This window comes from Pinus tabuliformis, chromosome 4_1 (assembly GCF_031772625.1).
Source record: "Pinus tabuliformis cultivar Carrire ecotype Pingquan chromosome 4_1, CPIR1, whole genome shotgun sequence".
Taxonomy (NCBI): Eukaryota; Viridiplantae; Streptophyta; class Pinopsida; order Pinales; family Pinaceae; genus Pinus; species Pinus tabuliformis.
This window is the reverse complement of record NC_142303.1, coordinates 504,894,086-504,918,602: the sequence shown is the minus strand read 5'-3', so window position 1 is coordinate 504,918,602 and position 24,517 is coordinate 504,894,086. Positions and strand designations below refer to the sequence as shown.

At 38.3% G+C, this 24,517-nt stretch overlaps 1 protein-coding gene across 2 annotated transcripts in view; it reads right to left on the bottom strand.

Moving 5' to 3' along the window:
• The window catches only part of HEN2 (RNA helicase, ATP-dependent, SK12/DOB1 protein), a 211,615-nt gene that overhangs the window by 20,669 nt on the left and 166,429 nt on the right, over positions 1-24,517 (bottom strand). The window contains exons 15-16 of one of the 2 annotated variants that reach the window (XR_016258077.1): positions 18,764-18,813; positions 18,541-18,633 (exon numbers count right to left, since the gene is read on the bottom strand). Coding sequence is in view for 1 of the 2 variants with exons in the window: in XM_089419971.1 (XP_089276097.1) it covers positions 18,541-18,633 (93 nt within the window). In the remaining variant the exon portion in view is untranslated. The remainder of the gene's footprint in view (positions 1-18,540; positions 18,634-18,763; positions 18,814-24,517) is intronic. The other variant, XM_089419971.1, reaches the window with a different exon arrangement.

Here is a 24,517-nt window from a genome sequence, read left to right as displayed (position 1 = left end):
TCCGGAGCCGTTTTGAGGCCCTAAACGACGTTTTTTGGGGAATCCCGGGGCAACACGAGTCCATAGAATGGACTGGTGTTGCCCGTTCCAACAATGATAGTGCTCGGATAGATCTTTCTAATGAGCTATTGTACGCGTCAAACGGAGATCATATGCCAAAGTTACGACCCCGGGAAGTTGATGTAACAACTTACCCCCAAACGGGGCCCACAGTTTGGCGTTTCATCTCCTAGGGTTAGGTTTTGGAATGTTAAGGGTTTTTCCATTGTTTCTCAACAATAAATAGGCCTTCGAGCCTCATTGTAACACAGTTGAGAGGCATGTAGCCATCATATCTCTTCTCAGAGATAAGCTACCATCGCCCTAGCTAGTTTATTGCCATTTCTGTTTGTAAGCATATTTCAGTATTTTCCATTAATGAAATGAAGTATTATTTCCGCTGCATCTTTGTGTATATGGTTATCTCTGTAATTTGTTGCGTTCCTGTTTAAATCCGGATCATTATTGTCGAGGTTGGTTTGGGGATACTAACACTAAATTCCAATAATATCATGATAAGTGCACACAACCTAGAACAATTTGTGTGCCCAACAATTGAATAATAGAGTAGTTAACTGTTTCAGTTTTGTAAGCCCAAAAACTAAGTTTGTGTTATTATCCCTATTGGGGAATTGTGGATCCTTGTACTCCATAGTAAGACAAGTGTTGTACATATCACGATAATATCAGAATTATCGCGATACTATCGCAAAAAGACCCTCTGCCGATATTATTGCGATAATTTTGAGATTATCGCAAGATGATTAGAAATTATCACCCCATTGAATGTAGAATTTTTATGGGTGTACATTTGTTGTTGTCATGTGATTGATCTCTCTATTTTTATTTTTCTGCTACATTAATTTCTATAAGTTAAAATACAATGAATTTATTTTCCAGCAACTCAGAAATTATTTGGGTAATAACATATATTTCTAAGAGTAAATAATTGTCGAGAGAAAGTATATTTGGACCAGTATTGTAAATTTGAGATGGTATCAAAGCTCTAGAAATTACCAAAATTTATGCCCAAAATCTCATTCTGCAAACTCATAAATTCTCATCCTGCTACAACCTCCCTTTGCCTTGAAAACTGCACAGAACCTTTCGGGTTTTCTACACTAGAGATGTGCCTCAAAACTCGTTGAAGTTGCCTCTAATCTCTTTGTTTTTCGGACTGCTAAACTTGGTGAACCTCCTTCATCTTTCAGCTTGGGAATTTGAGCCAATAATATCTCCCTCAAACTATTATAGTCACCTAGATATGTGTGCTTGTATTTCAGCCTTAAACTTGGGTCTGAGAATAAAATTCTCCTTGTTGCCACTTGATTTCTCCTTTAGCAAACTAGCTCTCTCAACCTTTCTTCTCATCCTCTTGCTCTTCTCTTCCACAAATACACATATAGAATGAGCCTCGTAAATTTATGCCCAAAATCTCATTCTGCCTAAGTAACCTAACACAAGGATTCTGAATTCATAGGATACAGGGATTCGAGTGTCAGATTCGGACATGTTGATCCCGCAAAACAGGACACATAGAATTCGTTATATATTATTTTATTAATATATATATATATATATATATATAATTAGATATTTCTTACACAAATTCTCATTAATTATACAAATTCATTGATTTCAAACATACATCTTCATCTAGATGTTAGTTTTACTATTTACAAAGTAAGTTAGTAACATTATAGCCTGCATAGGACATACAAAATTCAAATACATGTCCCTGTCACATAAATCATAAACGATAAATCAATGAATCATAAATTCTAAATTCATAAATGATAAATCATAATACATATTCAATTCATCAATGATCCAATAGGAGAAAGACAAGATAGTAAGATAAAGACACTGACAGTTGTAGTTTTCTCATTAAGTCATCAAATCAAAATGTGTTACATAGGTAGTGCAATGCCAATGGAAAATAGAAATAGAAAATATAAAACAACTACAGATATACAAGCCTCAAGGCAGTAGGTAGCCCATGACTCATGAGTCATCAATCCTCATAGTCATCATCAGAATCAACATCAATGTCCTCATCATCATGGTCACCACTGCTCTCCTCTGGATCCTCGTCCTCCCCTTTATCCATAGTCGCCTCTACATCTGCTGGTGTGGAGGATGACCCCTCTACAATATCATTGTCATCAAATCTAACAGGCTCTAACACTGGATCATTGAGATCCATGTTGGCCAATGCCAACTGAACACTGTTGTCCAGACCCATATCATCAGGAAAGACATCCCACATCTTTGTCTTTCCCTTCAACCACTCTTCCCTCTGCCTCTAAATAAAACAAAGGTTGGTGTGCACATATACCATTGTCTCTGCCCTGGACTGCTCAAGCCTGCTCTTGTTCACACTATACAAATTCCCATATGTGCTCCAATTCCACTCGCAACAAGAGCATGAAGTCACCTGACAGAGGAGCCTCAAGGCTAACTACTAAGGAGGAGGGCTTGTTGCCCCATGATTTGCCCACCAAGAATAGGGCTTCTTAGCCCCCCTATCTCTAATCACATCATATGTTGCAAATCGACCAAAGCTAGTGGAAAACTCTGCAAAGGCATCCTCCACCTCATCAAGCAATGCTCTATCCTGAAAAACCCACCTGAATGCATCTTTCATCCCCTGTGAGATTTCAACATCCATGTGAGGAGGGAATCTATGGGAAGGTCCACCATTCAGCCACTCATGGCTGTAGTATTTTGGGTTCAATGAGTGAGCCAAACAATGTAAAGGTGTGCAATTCTTGTCCCATCTATTGACAAGAATATCAGACGGACTACAGGCAATAAGGGAAAGATCCTCAAGGTACCCAACCTCTTGGATTATAAATTGCTACAGGAGCCCCGAAGGGATTAGCAAGACTGGCGGATGTCGGTAGAGACGGATGCAGATGGAATGATAGAGGGAGTTACAATGCAGGTGTCCCAGGAAAACGTGAGGCAATAGTGCGAGATGCACAGAGTTATTGCAACAGCGCAGAGGTCAGAGAGGGAGCACTTGTCACTGACAAAGGGAGCTTCAGCATCGGGAGTGTTTCTAGCCTGACGAAGATGTCAAAGTTGGAAGATTAGTTACTTACTTCTCAGTAATTGAGTTGCAGTGCAGCAGTTAGTAGTAACAGTGTTATGGGCAGCATGATGCAGCATGATGAGAGGGTTGCAGTGCAGATGCAATAGTTGTAGTGGTAGGCCATGGGCAGCAGCACAGATGTAGAGGGAGCTATCGCACAGATGCAGCGGTGGCAGTGGCAGGGCCATGGGTAGCAGTACATGATGCAGCAGTGCAAAGGATGTTGGGTAGCAGGCCAAGCATCAACACAGGGACAAATGCCAGATGATCAGGGTGATGCTCAGTGAGGAGTATTACAAGAGCACAATCCTCGCTAAGAGGGAGTGTTGATTTGGGGTAGCATCGGATGTGCTCTAGCCATGAAAATTGGTGGAGAGGCTAAAGCACATGAGATCTCCAATACCCAGAAATGGTTTGGGCATAATCTAACCAGTTTGGGAGATATTAAAATAATTAATCTTTTTAATGGAGTCCCTAAGTCTAAACTTAGGGAAAATAAAATATTAATGTGAATTAATATAAATCTGAGTTAGAATGGTCCAAAAGTCATGGATCAAGCCAGATCTAATCTTAGCCGTTAATTAAGGACTTAATCTCGGCCGTTGAAATGTCAACGAGAAAAGTATAAGAGGCGGCTTGAGGGTCACTTGGAGAGAACACTAAGTTGATCAAGAATTTGATTTTCTAGGGCAGGACTTGCTAAGGAAATCGAAGGAGTGATCAGAGTTGCAGTTGAGGGGCAGTGAATACAGAAGCAGAGGCAAATAGGGTACCGAGAGCATCAATGCAGAATTCGGGAGAGGGTTGACGCAGAGTCAGCTAGAGGCCATGCAGAAGCAGCCAGAGGCCACGCAGAGGCAGCCAATAGCTGTGCAGAGTCTAAGGAGGGCCAGCGTGGGAGATGCAGAGGCTCCAGAGGCTGACGCAGAACCCAGAGAGGTTGACGTCCGGTAGATGTTGGGCCAGAGAGGCTGACGCAAACCCTAGAGGTTGACGCTGGGAGATTTCATGGGGCAGATTGGGGCTGATATCTATCTCCGACTAAGAGGTACTACTATCGAGGGCATTCTCTGTTGGGTGAGCCATTTCTGACACCCAGATTGTATTTTGAAACTGCTTAATAATAAAACCCTCAGATATCTGCACTGGTTTTCCCGCATTGGGTTTTTTCGGGGACATTAGTCCAAAAAATAACGTTGTCACTTGTGTGCTTGTTTTTCCTTCAGTTGATGATCTATATGTGTTGAGACTGTACTTGTATTTGATTTTAGTATTTACATGGTAAATAACTTGTTAATTAACAGAACAAGTAAGAAGAAATAATTCAGAAAGTACAGGAAGGATTTCTAACAATTAGACTTAGAAATTCTAACACCTTGGACTTATCTCCAAGCACCACCTCCCAAGTCTATATCATCCTTCGTAAGACTTGTAAAGTGCTCTCTCACTCCAGTCATATGGCAAGGTACTCCATTGTTTATAAACCAACTAGTAGAGGATGTAACACTAGTGGCTAAACTCGCCACTAAAGCAAACTCTCAGTCAAACTTAGTGGGAAACTCATCCACCTCAGCTGATGCTACCACAAATCCTTCTTCTTCCCTTTCTTGTTGGAACACTAAGCAACATAATGACCCATCTTCCAACACACAAAGCATCTCACTTTACCCATGTCCTTCCCAGACTTTTGTTTCCCCTTCTGCTGCTTGGCGCCACTCTTGGACCCCTTCTTCTTGCTCTTAGTCGCAAGGGTAATTTTCTCCTCCTCATCCTCCTTATCACCACGCAGACTGCCACTCTTAGCATTCCTCTTGGTCTCCTCTTGGATGAAATCATCCCATATCCTACTCCAATCAAGAAAATGCTCTTCGGCACAAATTCCATCAATGAATCAATCCCACTACTTGGGAAAAACATCTAATGTCGTCCTACCCAACTCATCCTCTCGGATAACCACTCCCACAGCGGCCAACTCATCTCTCACCTCAGTGATTCTAGTTAGGTATGAGGTCATTGTGTCAGTCTTGGTCATCCTGGTATTTCTCAACTTCTCACGCAACACCATCTTCTTATTCTCATTGGTGCTCTGGTGAAGTTTTACTAAGAAATCACACATCTCATGGGCAAACTTCTTACCTGTCACAAGAGGAAATAGGTGGTCTTTAATAACATCGAAAATGATCCTCCTAGCCTTCACGTTCCACTTGTTGAAGTATGCCAACAGAACTGGACCAGTTGGAGGTTGCACTAGACTATCCATAATATCACACATTTCAACTTCCTCAAGCAACAACACCATTATTTTCTTCCAAGGACCAAAATTTTCAGCCCCACTTAGCCTATCTTCCACTCAATCTAGTAGCCATGGCCTTCTCAACCAATACTACTTCTCAATTAGTGAAAAAATAAAGGGTCAAACAACTTCCCTCTCAACCATTGTTCTCCAGTACATAAGGCAGGTTTTAGTTTTTTGTTCACGATTTTTGGTAGAAGGTCTGCGTGTTGTAGGTTCTATATAATCCAGGTGGATGTTGGTGGCCACCCACCTATCCCATTTGGACCCCCACAACTGTCTCTTTCAGTCTTTTCAGTTTCCTAAATTGCAGCACAGTTTACTATTTTTAGCAGTTTTTCGGGTCCTGAACTTCTGGAGCCGTTTTGAGGCCCTAAACGACGTTTTTTTGGGAATCTGGGGCAACATGGGTCCATGGACCGATGTTGCCTCCCAAAGTGGTAGTACTCGGATAGATCTTTCTAACTAGCTATTGTATGCGTCAAACGGAGATCGTATGCCAAAGTTACGACCCCGGGAAATTGATGTACCAATTTACCCAAACGGGGCCCACAATTTGGCGTTTCATCTTCTAGGGTTAGATTTCGAAATGTTAAGGGTTTTCCATTGTTTCTCAACAATAAATAGGCCTTCGAGCCTCATTGTAAGACAGTTCAGAGGCATGTAGCCACCACATCTCCTCTCAGAGATAAGCTACCATCGCCCTAGCTAGTTTATTTCGATTACTGTTTGTAAGCATATTTCAGTATTTTACATTAATGAAATGAAGTATTATTTCCGCTGCATATCTGTGTTTATGGTTATCTCTGTAATTTGTTGCGTTCCTGTTTAAATCTGGATCAGTGGTATCAGAGCAGTCTTCTTTTTCTCTGTTTTTCTTTGCATGTCCCCAACGAGGTCGGGATATAAGGAGTTAGGGCTTGAACTGGTCGAACCTTTGCAAGACCAGCCTCGCAAATCCCGACGGCCTCCCATGGCGGATGAGAAGAAAGACGAGGGGGCAGGAGATCCTATCAAAATCTTGCTCGAAGAAGCGCTCGAGCGGCAAAGGAACGCGATGATGGATAGCTTTGCGCAGATCCTTCAGCGACTACCCAGAGGCGACGCATCGGCTTCCAACAACGACTCTGGAAATGCCACACCCTTCAAGGTAGAAGTTAATTTTGAAAACCCCATCTTCAAGAGTCAAATAGACGCAGATGTCGTAGATAAATGGTTAAATCTGCTAGATGGGTATTTTTCTATTCACGAATTTTCAAGTCTAGAAAAGATTGTTTTTGCTCTTCTCAAAGCAGCCCCCCACGTCAAGGACTGGTGGGAAACCTACTGCAAACAGAAGGATGAAAGTACAAGCTCACTATTTTCAACCGCACCCACTTGGAATGACTTCCGGGATGCCATCAAGGAGCAGTACTACCCTGTCGGAAGCTATGAGGACAAATACATCAAATGGACCACACTGCGGCAGGGACGAGACCAAGATGTGCCGGAGTTCACAAACATTTTTCATACCCTTCGCACACAGTTGGGTATCAAAGATTCTGAGCTACATCTGGTACTCAAATACCGTGGCTGCTTGCACAGATACATCTAGGAAGAGATGGTGTTCTTGAACATCTCCTCGCTCGGCACGGCGTACCGATATGCTGTCAAAATCGACCAAAAGTTCAAACAGAAGAAGCGAGACTTTGGATCTACAAATCTGAAGCCCAAAGGACAAAGCCAAGGTGGGGTGACCCAAGACAACCCGTCAAAACCGCAAGAAAAGAACAACACCATGAAGCTGAAGAAGGACAGAGGGAAGTGGTGTGAGTTCCACAAGAGTCCCACTCATAACACAAGTGAGTGTCGGACCAAGCAGTCGCTGGTAGCTGAGTTGAAGGCTTCCGAATCAGACACTGAGCCAAAACCCGACAAGGGGAATGGCAAAGGAAAGCAGATCATTGATGCGAATCCCAGCGCCACTGTTGCCACCGCCAAGATCCAGAAAGATGAGCCCGAAAATCCAGAGGAAGGGGAGCGTCTTTTCCACTCACAGATGTGGGTGAAGTGTTCGCCGCTACAATTCATTGTCGACATTGGCAGCCAAAAGAACCTCATTTCAGCAGAGGTCGTGAAGCGGTTGGGCCTACCGACTACACCGCACCCGCAGCCGTACAGTATCAGGTGGCTTCACGAAGGACGAGATCTGAAAGTTCGCCAGCAGTGCCGCCTTCCCTACAGCATCAAACCCTTCACAGGCGAGGTATTGTGTGATGTTACACCTCTGGATGTTTGTGATGAATTACTAGGCCAACCATACTTGTGGAGGCGACATTTTGTGTATGAGTCAAGGCCTCGTGCTGTCATTATTTCTTTGAATAATTCATTATACAGGATACCAGAGGTAGCCCCACCTACCGCCACATCTTTGATCACCAATAAGAAAGGCAGCAAGCTCATCTCCTAAACTAGGAAATTCATATGTCTAGTTCACTTCCAAAGTAAGGGCAAGATTGTCATCACATACATGACCCCGGCGAAGGGTTCCTCCATGCAGCAGCAGCAGCAGCAAAGGGATATAGTCATGACAAGACACAAGAACAACTTCTCCTCACCCACAGGGGTACCACAAAAGTTTCAGGTGGGCGACAAAGTTTGGTTACATCTGCAGAGAAAACGCCTTACCAGAACCAATCAGAAACTCAGGCGACTCCGACATGGTCCTTACACCAGTGCCAAGGATACGGGAAACAATGCTTTGAAGCACAGCATTCCTCCATTACTTCACTTGAACCGAGTGTTCAATGTGTACCATCGTCGACCATGCTTCCCACCATTTCTGGTCACATCAGAGATTACAGAACAGCTCACCAGAGACCCGGCTCAACAGAAGCTTCCTCATCTCAGGGAGGAACTCAACGCAATGGGGACCATTGCTTCCTAAGGGGGGAGGAATGATCCAGGTGGATGTTGGTGGCCACCCACCTATCCCATTTGGACCCCCACAACTGTCTCTTTCAATCTTTTCAGTTTCCTAAATTGCAGCACAGTTTACTATTTTTAGCATTTTTTCGGGTCCTGAACTTCCGGAGCCGTTTTGAGGCCCTAAACGACGTTTTTTTGGGAATCTGGGGTTGCCTCCCAAAGTGGTAGTACTCGGATAGATCTTTCTAACGAGCTATCGTACGCGTCAAACGGAGATCGTATGCCAAAGTTACGACCCTGGGAAATTGATGTACCAATTTACCCAAACGGGGCCCACAATTTGGTGTTTCATCTTTCAGGGTTAGATTTCGAAATGTTAAGGGTTTTCCATTGTTTCTCAACAATAAATAGGCCTTCGAGCCTCATTGTAAGACAGTTCATAGGCATGTAGCCACCACATCTCTTCTCAGAGATAAGCTACCATCGCCCTAGCTGGTTTATTTCCATTACTGTTTGTAAGCATATTTCAGTATTTTACATTAATGAAATGAAGTATTATTTCCGCTACATATCTGTGTTTATGGTTATCTCTGTAATTTGTTGTGTTCTGTTTAAATCCGGATCACTATATCCGCTAAAGATTCATTGTTGTAGGTTCATAGCTCTGATACCATGTAGAAAAAATAAGAATTCTTGTAGCCCCTCCCAGTTTAGTTTGTTTGCATATGGTTTAATGCCCACAACCCCACATTTCACTTGGTTGATATTTAAACATCATATGCATTAAAACAAAACATTGCTAAGCTACCTCTATACTTAACCATTTAGTTGATAAAAAAATTAAATAAGCAATCACACAAATAGGAGACACTTATTTCAACTTTGGTCCTCAAAAAATCCTCAAGGGGAAAACCAATCATAAGGAGGATTTTTTTCACTTGAAGTCTCGGAGAAATTTGTACAACATTAATTGCAAAATAATACTTATTTCTCCCTGATTTGTACGACTGTCCATCCACTGACAGCCTTGGTTTTTGAGCCATTGTCAGAACTTATCTTCTTAGAATTTATGCCATAGTCAATGGTCTTCCTTGAATTTTGTGTTGTAGTTTTGCCACCATTCCTCGCAATTCAAGACAAACAACCCTCAATTTTCTCCTCAAATTTTGGTTGTTGTACTAACAGATTCTCCTCAAAATTTATGCAAAGAATCAACTCGAATTTTGTGCAGAGAATGCCTCGTTTTCTGTGCTAGAAATTACGCCCAAAATCTCAATATGCACACTCAGAAAATTTCAGCCTGCTACAACCTCCCTCCACCTCGAAAATTGCACAAAACTTTCCTCTCTTTTTGCACTGGAGATGTGCCTCAAAACTCATTGAAGTTGCCTCCTATCTCCTCGTATGTCGAACTAATAAATTTGATGAACCTCCTTCACAATTCAGCGTGGGAATTTAAGCCAATAAGATCTTCCACAAATTGTTGTAACTGCCTTGATATATGTGCCTATATCTTAGCCTTAAACTCGGGTCTGAGAATAAACTTCTCCTTGCTGCCACTTGATTTCTCATTCAGCAAACTAGCTCTCTCAACCTTTATTCTCATCCTCGTGCTCTCCTCTTCCACAAATGCACATGCAGAATGAGCCTTTAATCTCCTTGAAGCTCTCTCAACCTCATTTTCTCCTTGAAGCTCTCTCCAACAATGCTCAGGAAGAATAATGAGCTCTTCTTTCTTTTTTCCTTTTTTAGTTCCTCATAATGAGGAGAAACTCTAACCCTTTTGATCAAGGGCTAAGATTAGATCTCAACCCTCTAGATCAATGGTGGAGATATTTTCCTCGAACCCATTTTATGTGTCCTCCCTCATTAATGAGTCTCCTTAATCACTTTATATCTTTAAGATGTAGCTTGTACCTTTTTCACATAAAATCACTTTAAAAACATAAAGTGACTTTAATAATATAAAGTACCTCATAAACTGACTTTAAGTCGCATGACTTTAATAACACAAAGTCACTCACTAAAAAGGTGCTTTTAATGTGTTCTCCTAGGGAAAAAGGTAAAAGCTCTAGGAAACACTTCCTTGGTATCCTTTTTCTCAACAGTGAGAGATATTATGATGTGCCCTGCAGACCCAAGATGCCCCCACTCTAGCCTTGACATTGTTTGATGAACATCACTTGTTCCAAATCCTAGAAGATGATGACAAGGGAGAGATTTTATATCACGTTGGAGCCCAAACACCTCAACTACATAGTGCCACATCACCCTTCTCATCCTATATGGGTGATGTAGGGCACCTTGGACATGACATGTTGGCATGGAGCGACTTTGGATGACGTGCACATGATCCTTGAGATACATCTTGGAGTATCAAGCACTCCCTTACGTTGGCTTATTGTACACATTTGGAAGGTGATGTCATACTTATAGAACATGTATTCCCACACCTGTGGGCTTTTATGGCATAATTGTTACGTTTTTCAGCTGAGGTTGGGTTATAACCTCTTCCTTGTGGAACACTCAAAATTGAACTTGTAAATAGAGCTTCTTAGTTGTTTTATCTGTAAAATGAGTAGAAGACTCATATAAATAGAGCCTCCCCCTCATTTCTTTTATCATCACACATGTAATTCAACCTCTGTGAAAAGAGAGCACAAACTTGTCTCTTTTCACTACTTGGGCATAATGTAATATTTTTTGGATGTGACTTGTTATTGGAAAAGAATTTTGCTTGGAGACATTATTTTGGGATTGAAAGAAGTGCTATTGTGGAATATTTTGTAAGTTTACTCTTTATCATTGATATTTTGCATGCTTTCATGTTTAAAGTAGGGCTTTTTTTGTTCCATGACTAAATATTTATCATTTTTGAATCTTTGCTTCGTAATTGCATGTAAAATTGTCTTATTCAAACCATATAAGGAAACTATTTATGTGCAAACCTTATAATTAACTTCTCCCCTCACAAGAATAATTAGGGTTTTAGAAGTGGATGCCCTAGAGCATCCTCCCTTACTCCTTCATTTTCCTTCCTTGGTATTTGTTCCATTAAGACTCCATTAGGCGTTCTAAGTTCTATAAATGTGTTGATCACCCTAGAACCAAATAAAAACCCTTCTAATTTTCTCTCCTAGAGGACTATGGCAACCACTAGGGTTTTGGAGCTGATTTAAGTGTAAAGTTGGTGTCTCATTGCTTAAAGGTGGCTCTAAATTGTAGGCTAACCTCTATACATCATACACAAGCAAAATCTAGCATTGTAGATTTCCTTACATGCCCTAAAAGGGTTGACGTCCCTTATTTTCTTGTTGATTACGCAAATCTAACAGCCCTAAATCTATTTGCTTAAGTTCAGCCCTAGTCTCTATTTGAAACCCTTGTTCCTTTCTTGTTGGAGATCACTTGAAGGGTTTTTCTTAAGTTGATATATGCCATTGTATGCCTTAATATTGAAACTTACAGCAACCCTCATATTGGTCTAACCCTAGAGTGTTTGAACCCTAGTATTGAATATATTGGTCATCTTTGGCCTTCCCAAGCCCTCTATCCAACCATCAACCTGCAAAAACAATACTCATATGTACACATTAATGTCAAGTTGACCCTGATAAACCAAGAAATGGTTACTCAATTTAGGTAATGAAAAATATGATCTTCCATTATTTTGTCATGAATAGGTTAGTGAGTGAGACAGCTCACAAATACCATCACAAAGTGGATGCAATATGTTGCTCATGACCATTGTTGGATATGATACCTACATTAAAAGAATACTAAGAATGTGTATCTAATTATTAGTTTTTTCTGGTTATACGAGTTATTGTTATGAATATAATTTATATAAAAATAATAAAAATGTAAACAATAATAAACATAAATAATGATTAATTAACTAGTAGTTAATAATGAAGAGGCATGTCTCTAAGGACATCACTGTATGTGAAAGGGTACCTACCTAGGGTATATAAGTAAACTCTCACTCTCATTGGTATCATCATTCTCATTCATACATTTTAATACATATTCTTGTATCTTCAATGGAGATCTTCATATTCCAAATCTTCCAAAGTATTTAACTTCTGAGTATACGAACTTTGTTCGTTACATTGGTATTAGAGTGTATACAAACATTGTTCGTTACATTGGTATCAAAGTTGTTCAATCCTCTGGCCGCTCCACCGCTGCACAGAGCCAGTCTAATCAGGTCTTTGGCCGTCGAAATTTGTCAACCTTGTTGTCGTCACAATTGAAGTGTTCCGCTATACAAGTTTGGAGTTTTTACATTTTGCAATCATGCCTTTGGCCATAAAATTATTTTTAAAAAAAGAGTAAAAGAAGGATATATATATATATATATATATATTGCAAATAAATAAATAAAATTCTATTAAAAAAGTTATATTAAAAAAAACAAAAATATTTTTTAAAAAATATATTTAAAAAAGGCAAAGCCAACAGCCCGATGGGTTCACTATTGCAGCCCCCCGACCAATTGGCAGTCACCGCAGCCTTTGCTGGATCAGTCATTTCGTCGTTTGCCTAGCTATCCAAGTTGTGGTCTTCGCGAACAGTGAACGCACCGAACAATTCCTCCGCAGTTCTTCCATTTAAAATACAGTGTGGCCCAAAAATTTTGTCGCGCCAAATTCTTGTCGAATCCACCAATCACAGTTCATCGTTGCCCCATTCACCATCGTGCGACCTCATAACACGCAATCCGTTTGGTCTAGGTGCAACAGGATTCCATCGTTGGCATCCAACCCGTCTTAACCACTCCACTAATCGCTACCTCCAATGCCATTGTTATCATAATCGTCAGTGCCCTATCATTGTCTGCTACCACTACAACCAATCAACCCATTCACCTTTATAAAATACAATAGACAAATTCACAATACATACAGCCCATTAATTTGTGAAAACAATTGACAATTTGTTAGTATGTCTTTTGTTGTATACAAAATTATGTTTCTTAAGTTGTGACCACATTGACTATATAGCTAAAATCACCAAGAGATCGTACAACTACATCAAGAACTATCGGCTGAATAATTGATAAGTTTCACTACTCCATGGTTTAATTTTTTCAATGGAATAGAATTTTCATGCATAAGGGTGTACAAGCAAAGTCAAAACTCTATATTACAGGATGTGACTTTTTTTCCCGTGAGTTTAGACCATTAAAAAGACAAACTTATATTATAAAAATATAAGTTTAGTTTAAAAGGTATTATTATAAAAAAGTTTCGATTTAAAGTCAAAGATTTTCAAAAAAAAATAATGAAATATTAAAGTTAATTATAAAAAAAAAGGATTTTTTGAAGGAATAACAAGTTTCGAAAGTGTTGAATAAAGTTGTCATTGATGGCGTCATAGTTGAATTGTTGAAACAAACCCTAGATATTGTGGAACCCTAGGAGACCTAAACCCTAACTACTTGACTAGACCCTTGGTGCATGTGTATATTAAGGAAATTCTATATGCACTTGCCATAACGAAGCGCTAGCAATGATGTCATTATGACATCATGTTTGCATTATTGAAGCTGGCCATGTCGGCCATTAATGATGGCAAGCCAATAACTTGCCCTTATATGCATGGCCCAAGCTTTGTTGGACATGCCCTAAGAAATAAGTTACCTTGTTGAAAATGCCCATGAAGACATATTGAAAAGGCACCCTAGCCTTGTTGAATGATGCTCCTAATTCCCATTGATGAAGCCCTCATCTACCCTAGATGTATGAATATGTCAAAGAAACCCTAGTCCTTGTATGCAATCCTAATGCATGAAGATCACATGCACTAGCATATCAAAATAGTGAAAAAAATCTAATCCACTTGATGCTCTAATTCCATGAAAGAAATTCTTTAATAGGGTTGTTATGAAAAAATATGCATATGATGAAAGAAAAATTAAATTTCCATCATTAGAGGTCATATCTTGAAGGGAATATTATATCAGCTTAGAGGAGGTCATAAGCTTTCCAATGAGTACTCACTTGCCTCCTAATTCCTAATGCACGAAGATCACATGCACTAGCATGTCAAAATAGTGAAAAAATTATAATCCACTTAATGCTCTAATTCCATAAAAGAAATTCTTTAATAGGGCTGTTATGAAAAAATATGCACATGATGAAAGAAAAACTAAACTTCCAACATTAGAGAAGAGGAGGTCATAAGCTTTCCAATGAGTACTCACTTGCCTCCTAATTCCTTAACGTTGAAGAGAAATCAATTTTTGGAGGAGGTCATAAGCTTTCCAATGAGTACTCACTTGCCTCCTAATTCCTAATGCACGAAGATCACATGCACTAGCATGTCAAAATAGTGAAAAAATTATAATCCACTTAATGCTCTAATTCCATAAAAGAAATTCTTTAATAGGGCTGTTATGAAAAAATATGCATATGATGAAAGAAAAACTAAACTTCCATCATTAGAGATCATACTATATCAACTTAAAGAGGAGGTCATAAGCTTTCCAATGAGTACTCACTTGCCTCCTAATTCCTTACTGTTGAAGAGAAATAAATTTTTGAAATTAGCATATGTCAAAAATTGTCAAACTATCCATGCTGACTTGAATAGGCTCATAACCCTTGGCAAAGAGATGTGTCACTTCAAAATATGGAAAAACCACTATAAATATAAACCTAAATCGTCCATTAAAGCTCAGATTTTTCGGTGGGATAAAACAAGAGGTAAAGAAGCAGTTGCAGCCTAGAAAAGCAAGGAAGACAAGTTTGTGGAATTATTCTTGGGTTACATAGCCTCCCACAGGTTCGAGCTAGGAGTAGAGAAGTTGTCATAGTTGTCGTGGTCAAAGTTGTCGTAGTTGCCATTGTTGAAGTTGTCGTAGTTGCCATGGTTGAAGCTTTCATAGTTGCCATAGTTGAAGTTGTCGTAGTTATCGTGGTCGTAGCTACCGTAGTTGAAGGTGTTGTAGTTGCCGTGGTTGAAGCTACCGTGGTCAAAGTTGTCGCAGCAACTGTAGTTGTCATGGTCGAAGTTGCCATAGTTGTCGTGGTCAAAGTGTTGATTTATTGGGATTGGACAAATAGAGCTTGTTGAAGTCTTCTCTTGAGAACAGAATAGGGCAGAGATGGAGAACTTTGTGAAGCAACATATTGAAGATTTGTGGAGATCATTGAATACCATGATGCATTGAAGCCATCATGAGGTGACCTTGAAGAAGTTTTGTTTGGGTAAACATGGAGAGTTGTAGAGACACCTTCTGAGAAGACAAAGCTGTCATTGATGAGCTAAATCCTTTGGCGATCAAGGGCATTGTTGAAGGTGAAAGTTATTGTTAGAGTTGGTTGCGGAAAATATTGGGAGCCTTCAAGAACTATTAAACTTATCTTGATGAATTGACGTCGTGGGTTGGAGCCCTAGACGATCAGAGTCCTCAAGAAACCAAGTCAGAGCCTGAACCAAATATAGGGTTGGTGCCTCAAAATTCACAAGGTTGGAGCATTGGAAGTCCAAGTCGGTGCTTGGCAAACACAGGTTGGAGACCGGGAGATTTAAAATCGGTGTCTTCATCTAAGGTTGGAGCCCTACATATATTGTACTTGATTTACTATAAAGAATAAATTAATAAAAGCATTTATTCTCATTGTTCATTTTGCATTCTAAATAAAGTGATCTAACTGGTAAAAATAACAATCGAAAAGAAATATTGATTATCACCCCCCCAACACCCCCTTCTCAGTATTTCCGACAAAAAGGTTATTTAAAAAAAGAAAAGAGAAGTAATATTTTATTGTAAAAATTCGAAAGAGTTACCTTTAAAACCCTAAGTCCATCTCAACAAACAAAATAGAATCAACCAATAAGAAAAAAGAACGGATTCTAATTTTGAAATGAAGGAAGATTTCTGAAAACCTCATGTAATTATGCTTCAGTGATATTTAGAATTAAAGGGTCTATTGCAGGGAAAGGTGTTACTATTGCTATCTCACCTGTCGAAGATAAAAATTATATAAACCCTACAATCAAAAACCAATTAATGATTTCGAAGTCAAATGTAATCGAAAAATTAGATTGTTTTGACAACAAAAAATATGACAACCAATTTACAATTAAACATTGGAGATCATACATTCATATCACAATTCGTAGTTCAAACCCTATGGAACAATCAAGGCGACATTATATTGGGTTCACCCTGGATGGAAACTCTAGGGTCCATCTTAAATACCAAAAAAAAAAAAAAAAACAATTTAACGTTTTCATACAAAAAGAAAAAAATAGCATTACAAGATATTACATTGAAGCCAAATCCAGTAACACCAGAAGACATACAAGATATTTCAAAAGTAATTTTTCAATAAGGTAAAAAAGTATTACAAAATAAGCAAGGGGAAGTTGACAAAATCACCACTGACAAAAATGAAGAAGTTACTCACCTCAAGGACCACAACAAGAAATTATTGACGCAAATTAAGAAACTTAAAAATGACAACTCATTGAAAGACAAACTAGGAGTAATCAACACGAAAAACATGTCTAAGTCTTCAAACGTAACTATCCAAGTTGAAAAAAGAGGAGCAATTATTGATCCAGTGAATATCACAACTCAAGAAGAAGGCAAGCCAGTTGAAAGAAAACACACCCAAATGTTGCAATTCAGACAATGAAAATTCCAAGTGAGGATTTTGTAACAAATTCAACAACACCAATACCTAAAGTAAATCAGAATATTACCACACACATGATAAAGGAAAATCAAAACACAAAAACTCTTTATCGACATCTGAATCACAAGAGCAGAAAACTCAATCAGTCTGCATATTTGTATCACTCAGAGCATAAACCACAAACTTATGTTCCGAAGAATATTGAAGTGTACACAATTCAATCGGATGATAACAATTCATCACAAGTTTCTAGTAACCGAAAAACTCCACAAGAGATTGATTCAGGACAATCAGATCATTTCTCAATGTGAAATTTTTGTTTATCACTTAGAAGATCCTATCATCATGTATCAACAAAGATGACAATTTGAAGAGCGACGAAAGATACAAAAGTCAAGGAAACAGCTGATACGCCTTATCAGCAATAGGCTTTGAGGACGAAGCTTCTTAAAGAGGAAGGCAATGTTATGAATATAATTTATATAAAAATAATACAAATGTAAATAATAATAAACATATATAATGACTAATTAACTAGTAGTTAATAATAGAGAGGCATGTCTCTAAGGACATGACCATACGAGAAAGGGTACCTGCCTAGAATATATAACTAGACCCTCACTCTCATTTGTAACATCATTCTCGTTCATACATTTTAATATATATTCTGGTATCTTCAATGGAGATCTTCATATTCCAAGTCTTCTGGAGTATTTAACTTCTGAGTATACAAACTTTGTTTGTTACAGTTATCGAGGATTCAAATTTTTTTGGATGAACATTTTAAAGCTGGACTACAAATGTTATACTTACTGATAGACATTCTAAAGTATATTTACTTCACCATGGGTAACTTTCACACTCCCTTATTTTCCAAGAAACCACAATATTTACAATAATAAATAAACTAGGAATAGAGTAGTTGGTCATGCAGGATACTTAAAGAGAGATATATATGCACACATTCACATAAAGTAGGGCTAGTATTTTCACCACTCTTCAACCCATATTTTGTTCCATTTACCATATCCCGTGAACGTACTACATCATACTTGGCTGCATTAACTCATGTACACATAATATGAGTTATTCTGTCACACTTTAATGCTAAGTTGACCTTTCCAAACCAAGAAAGGGTTACTACAGGTAATTAAAAATATGTTCTTCCACTATTTTACAGTTGTTGGTAAGAAAGCTCACGAATACCATCACAAAGTGGACACCATATGTTGCTCATGACCATTGTTGGATATGATACCTATGTTAGAAGAATACTAAGAGTGTGTTATCTAATTAGAGGTTTTCTTGGTTAAACCTCAAAATGGTTAGGAATATTGAAAATTTTAGATCTGGACTAAAAATGTAGTAGTTACTGATCTACATTATAATGCATATTTACTCCAAGATAGGTAACTTTTACATTCCCTTCTTTGCCAAGAAACCACAATGATCACAGCAACAAATAATCCGTAAATAAAGAAACTGGCCATGCATGATGCTTAAAGAAAGACATGTATGCACACATTCATATAAAGTTGGAGAAGTTATTTCACCTGATTCAGAAACTCATCTAACCTCCTTGTCATGCGTATGATGCTGCCCTCAAATATATCTGTTCTACTTATAACCTCTGAAAATGAGGCACCCTGCAGAAAACATATTTCGCAAGTTGAGACATATGAAAGATATAATACATGTAAGAAATTTATTGTGCTACTATGCAGAAATATCAATTTTTACAATAATAAATACAGCAATTCCACATTACAAAAGGACCAATAGCAGATCACTGTTGAAAGGACCAACAGCTGTCCAAGGGTGTTGAGCTGGTTACCGTAAATGTGATTACAAATTACAATACTGAAACACTGTTTCTGAGATTACCTTTTGATGTCAATAAAAAGTACAGTCTATCACATATACCTACAAGGTTCAACATGGTCTCAATATCCCAATATGAAATTCTCCTTAGTGTCCTCAACAGAATAATGAAATAAGTTACAACTAGTATGCATTGTTGAAACAACAAAACAACTTGCTGCAAAGCAGTTCTTAAAAACCTGTTATATTTTACACAATATAATCACAAATTCCTTGTGTAAGAGTTGTAATAGCACTCTGACTTCCTATGTTACTAGATAGCATATTCTACAGATCAAAAAAAGAATATATGATACTACATTACGCATACATGTTCAAAACATATGACTCGGTAGTGCACAAGGTATCTGAAATATATTTAAAGTAGTGAAATTAAAAGGGAAACAATGGTCTAATGTAATGTTAGGTCAAACTGTGCTTTTATTCTGTTTCTTTAGTGTGGTTCTGTAATTTACTAATTCAAAAAGCGCAATCATGTCCTGCATGAGCGAGCAGAGGGTTAAGACATCTCCTCGATATCAACAATACTTGATTAACACCCGCTTGGTCCATGAAATCAAATTAAAGAGCAAGGAAGGCCATTCTTAAATTGTCAATGATCGATTGTCACAGACATTCAAGTGAACTATTATTTTAAGCATTAAGCAATTGCATCAAATGACCAGGTTGGCTGGGGGGCACGACTGTTTCCCTTTTTGAGGATTTAACCAAGAAAGCAGTACCATACTGATATTCGATTTCTGTCTGTGAGAGTTTCGCTTAAAGTGTTTGACCTGTGTGGATATACCATTACTATAAGGATTCACCGCTATTGTTGATCGAGATTATGATTGTGTCATTGCATGTGACAAAGCCTTTCTATTTTCTTTCTGGAGTTTCTGCACATTTCTAGCTCAGTGAATCACTCAAATGCATCTGAAGCACTTTTTCCAGCTACGAACACCCCTCATTTGTCTAAATTGCCTTACGTTTTTCTGAGATTAAGGCAGTACAATTATTTTGGCTTTCGCTCTCAATTTTTTGAGCATTTTCAGCAAGTTTGGAGTGTCTCCAACTGTGATCTGCATATGCTTTTGCTCTCTACTTCAAACAAACTAACCAAATCAGACAGAAATCTAGTGGTTTAGTGCCTTGTCTCACCGCCATCTTTTACTAATGAAATACAAATATCTCCATCTTCGTTCTTGGTTCTATGGCAATACTGTTGTTGTTTTTTGTCCATGTAGCGAGAAAGATAATGTTTTTGGTTCCAAGTACACTGTACCCTTTCTATATATCAATCTAAGTTGCATGAAATGTGGAAATCTCAAGAAGTTTCCAGAACAGAAATGCCTAGAAATGTGAACCCCACTGATATATCACAAGAAAAAAATACTGATACACAAAGGACATTTTTAGAAGGAAACCATGTCTATATTAATTCCCATAGATGATTACTTGACTGAAAACCCAAAATTAGCCTTTATAAATGAGGCTATACATCCAAGATTCCAAAATCAACCTTTATAGATGAGGCTATACATCCAATATCAGCCTTTATATGTGGTAACTGGTTATATGTGCTGAAAATGAAATAACTCCTCATGGTAGTGATCCATGATATGTGTCATTCTATGTAATGAGCTAGTAGTGGCAATGGTGATGATGCCGCAATGGGAAAGAGATGGACATGTGACCATGATAGGGTTACTGAAGAAGAGTTACAAAGAAGAAGAGAACCAGCATTGGAAATGCATGCAATCCAAGAAGCAAACATTAGTAAAGGTCAAATTCATCACCTTTGGAGAGACGAATAGTAAAGTCAAGATTTTTTTTTTCATTATCTAACAAAATTTAGTTATTTCAGTTGTGTTGGAATGTAGAATTAGAGTAACACCAAAAGTCTTTCTTTTTCAAGATTCGTCTTTGTTTTCTAGATATACATCCTATAAAAACTGAATTATATAGGATGACAGGATATACAATCATTAAAATGCAAATTATGGCCATTATACACAACCAAAGAAAAAACATACATCGTAGAATAGAATGGTCTTTCAGAGACCTATCAAAGCCCTCTAAAGAATCAATGAAATATTCAACTCTAAAAGAGAAAATTTTGTTGAAATAAAAGATGATGTAAAGCCAAACTTTGTAAAAGGCTTCTAATTCTATCTTTTCAGGAAAAAAATTCTGAGTATTTTTGGTCAAAAATGGTTGTCTCTTGAATATGCAATCAAATTCAAAGAGAGATTGCATAGTCTCATTGAAAAGGAGAAAAGAACCCTAGTCAAGAGCTTTATGTACTAGAACTTTCAATTAGAAGTATCATTTTTTATTGATATGTAAACTTCCGTGGATATTCCACTAGACAGTTTGTCACAACAACTCTGATAAACTATAATTAAAAGTCTGTAATCTACAGTATTATGCATAGTTTTAACACTAGGTCGGTCTGACTCTGAATCAGTCTGGTTGACCGAGCCATACCCCTGCCTAGGCCGACTAGGTCAATTATCCGGTTCGGTCACTGGTTCATTAACGAAATGCCAGAGTTGGTCACCGATTTGACCGGTTCAGTAATGGACCGCGGGTTGGGCGGACTTGAAATCAATTTTTTTTTGTTTAAACTATTTCCTCGCCACTCTACCCTTCTCCCACGCCTATAAGGTGACCAACCCCCTCATATTTACTCACAACTATTTCATTGCATTTATGTGAGCATTAGTGAGAAGTTTGTGAGCAGTTTGAGTTGGTTTTTAGAGCAACATTGAGGAGGTCCTTGGGCAACCTTTGCAGCATCATTGAGGATTTAGTTTTTGGAGCAGCATTGGTTATATTTTTTTGTTCTGATCTATATCTATTACATGTATTGGACAGTGCACTCTTTGATCTATATATATTCATGAGCATGCTTTGATCAAGTGTTGTCTTCTCTTTATTATTCTAATGCTTTTAGTGTTGAGAAATCTGAAGGGCAATGATTAGAGTGATTTCTCTTTCTTTGATAATTGCTTGTGATGTCTTTTTACTTATCTTACTTATTAACTTCACTTATTATTATTATGTTTGTGTATCATTAAACAACTACCAAAACAAGAAGAACAAGAACACAGAATATAGGCTACAAGCCATGGCCAAAACCTCTCCACTTGAGAGGAAAGCTTGTAAATCTCTTCTCTTCCTTGTAGATTCTTCAATTGACGAATTTCAAGAACTTTAGACCAAGACCAATACCCTCCAAGACCAAGTCCAACCTTTCTAGATGATGTGCTTTCCTTGTCCAAGTCAAACCCAATCAAATCTCTTCTAGTAGCACAACTTCGACCTCTAGCTGCAGAATTTCGGCCTCCACTACAAACCTGAAATTTTTGGCCCTCCTACAATTGTTGTTGCCACACGTGTGAGCTTCTTTTAGCCTCTAGATTTCTTTAGACCTTCCTTTGGCTTTCTCTGACTTCTAGAGCTTGTGGATGGCTTCCTGTGACCTTCACTTGACCTTCTTGCCCTCTTTTCTTCAAGATCGAACATGTAGAGGAAAACCTTAGATCTGCTGCAAAAACCCTAGCCTTCCCTCGCACGTGTGAGAGAGAAATAGCCCAAAACCAAGTTTTCCTCGTCCTCTTCCTTCTTCGTTGCCTTCTTCCCCTTTTCCTTCACTTGAATGAGTGAGAGGTGAATGTGCTCCAAGGAGGTCGAGTTTCCTCCTTTATATAGGCTTCTCAAAGGTGGAGGTGGCTCCTCAAATTAGGCCGACATGCTAGCTGCCAAGCCAACTTGATCTTGGAGGGCATTTTGACACTTTTAAGGACAAAAATGATTTTCTTTACAAGTTACAATGTGCCCGAAGGGATCTTAAACTTATGACAATTACTCTTTTGACTTCTTAACCTAGGACAAACCCTAGAAGCACTCAATGGGTGCTTGACCTATAAAATAAAAGACCCTGAGCATGAAACCCATGCTCCAAAAAAATAATAATTTTTCTCTTTCATTTTACAAATTACAAGAATCAAAAGTACATTTCGTATTTATGAAGACCAAACCTAGTTACACATTTTTCAACATTTAGTTTGGAAACATGAATGAAAATCTTTAAAAATATGATTTTTCATTAAAATTAAATATTTAACGTACTTTTTACAAAGACTGAGTCATTGGAATCAACCAATCTGAGTCGATACCGAGTTGAAATCCGAGTCGGAGTTGACCCTCAGTGGGTTCCGAGTCTGAGTCTAAGTTTTAAAACTATGGTATTATGGTTTTAGTTCCCTTTCGATTTCTGGAAATAAATCTATAAATTACTATTAATTGTGTATTCATGCAAATTAAGATTATCCAAAGAATAGCAAATAATGAAGGTGAGGTCGCTCTACTCTCTTTCTTTGAATAAAAAATGGTTGCAAGTACAAATAAATATGCCTTCTGGCTCATGGGCTACTACAATGCACAAATATGATTTTTCATTAAAATTATATATTTAACGTACTTTTTACAAAGACCGAGTCATTGGAATCAACCAGTCTGAGTCAATACCAAGTCGGAATCCAAGTCGGAGTTGACCCTCATTGGGTTCCGAGTCTAAGTCTAAGTTTTAAAACTATGGTATTATGGTTTTACTTCCCTTTCAATTTCTAGAAATAAATATATAAATTACTATTAATAGTGTATGCATGCAAATTAAGATTATCCAAAGAATAGCAAATAATGAAGGTGAGGTCACTCTACTCTCTTTCTTTGAATAAAAAATGGTTGCAAGTACAAATAAATATGCCTTGTGGCTTGTGGGCTACTACAGTGCACAAATCCTCTTTGTGTGCTCTATCTCCTATCTTTCTCGAGTATTTTTGCTCAACTATGGAACAAATTTACTTAAAAGAATGAAACCCCTTTTCCTCCTAGTGGCCCGATTATAACACAGCTCGATACCCTACTAGTGGTAAGGTTTGATTACCTCAACTCTTAACCAAAGTTACAATATGGATTCTTCTAGAGTCTTCTTCATCATAATCATGTGGCTTGCCCCGATTCCATGAACAATGAGGGATAATGTGGCATCCTCTCGAATTATGGTGCTAAAAACAGGAAGGTCAGTGTCTTAGTGGCATAACTTTCCCATATGGACTTCGATTGAAGTGATTCTTGTGTCGTTGGAAAGGTTTCTATGTGTAGAAAATGAAAAAAAAAAAAGTGCAACACTTAAGCGGAAAAGCTTTTCCCCCAAAAAAACATCGGTTGATGCTTCAAATTGTTAGGATATTCCGACACATAGGATATAGTTAAGTTCAACTTGGTCTAGTATAGAGTTAGGTTAGAGTTAGGTAAAGTGTGTTTCTTTACCGTTGTACATTTTGTAACTTACAATCCGACGGTCACGATATGTAGTGATCTGACGGTTCACTCTCACCTCGGTATTACCGACACTTGATCCGTGGCTTGACACCCGATTGGTCCATGAGTTCTATTTAAAGCGCATGGAGGGTCATTGTTCGGGTAATCCGTGCATGAGAGAAGCTTATGTAAATTTTCATTCTTTCATTAATAAATTGCCTGTAGTACCCACGTTGGGACAGGTCATGGACTGTTTCCCTCCTTGCACTTTGAGGGTTTTAACCACGTCAAAAATTGGACTGTTTCCCTCCTTGCACTTTGAGGGTTTTAACCACGTCA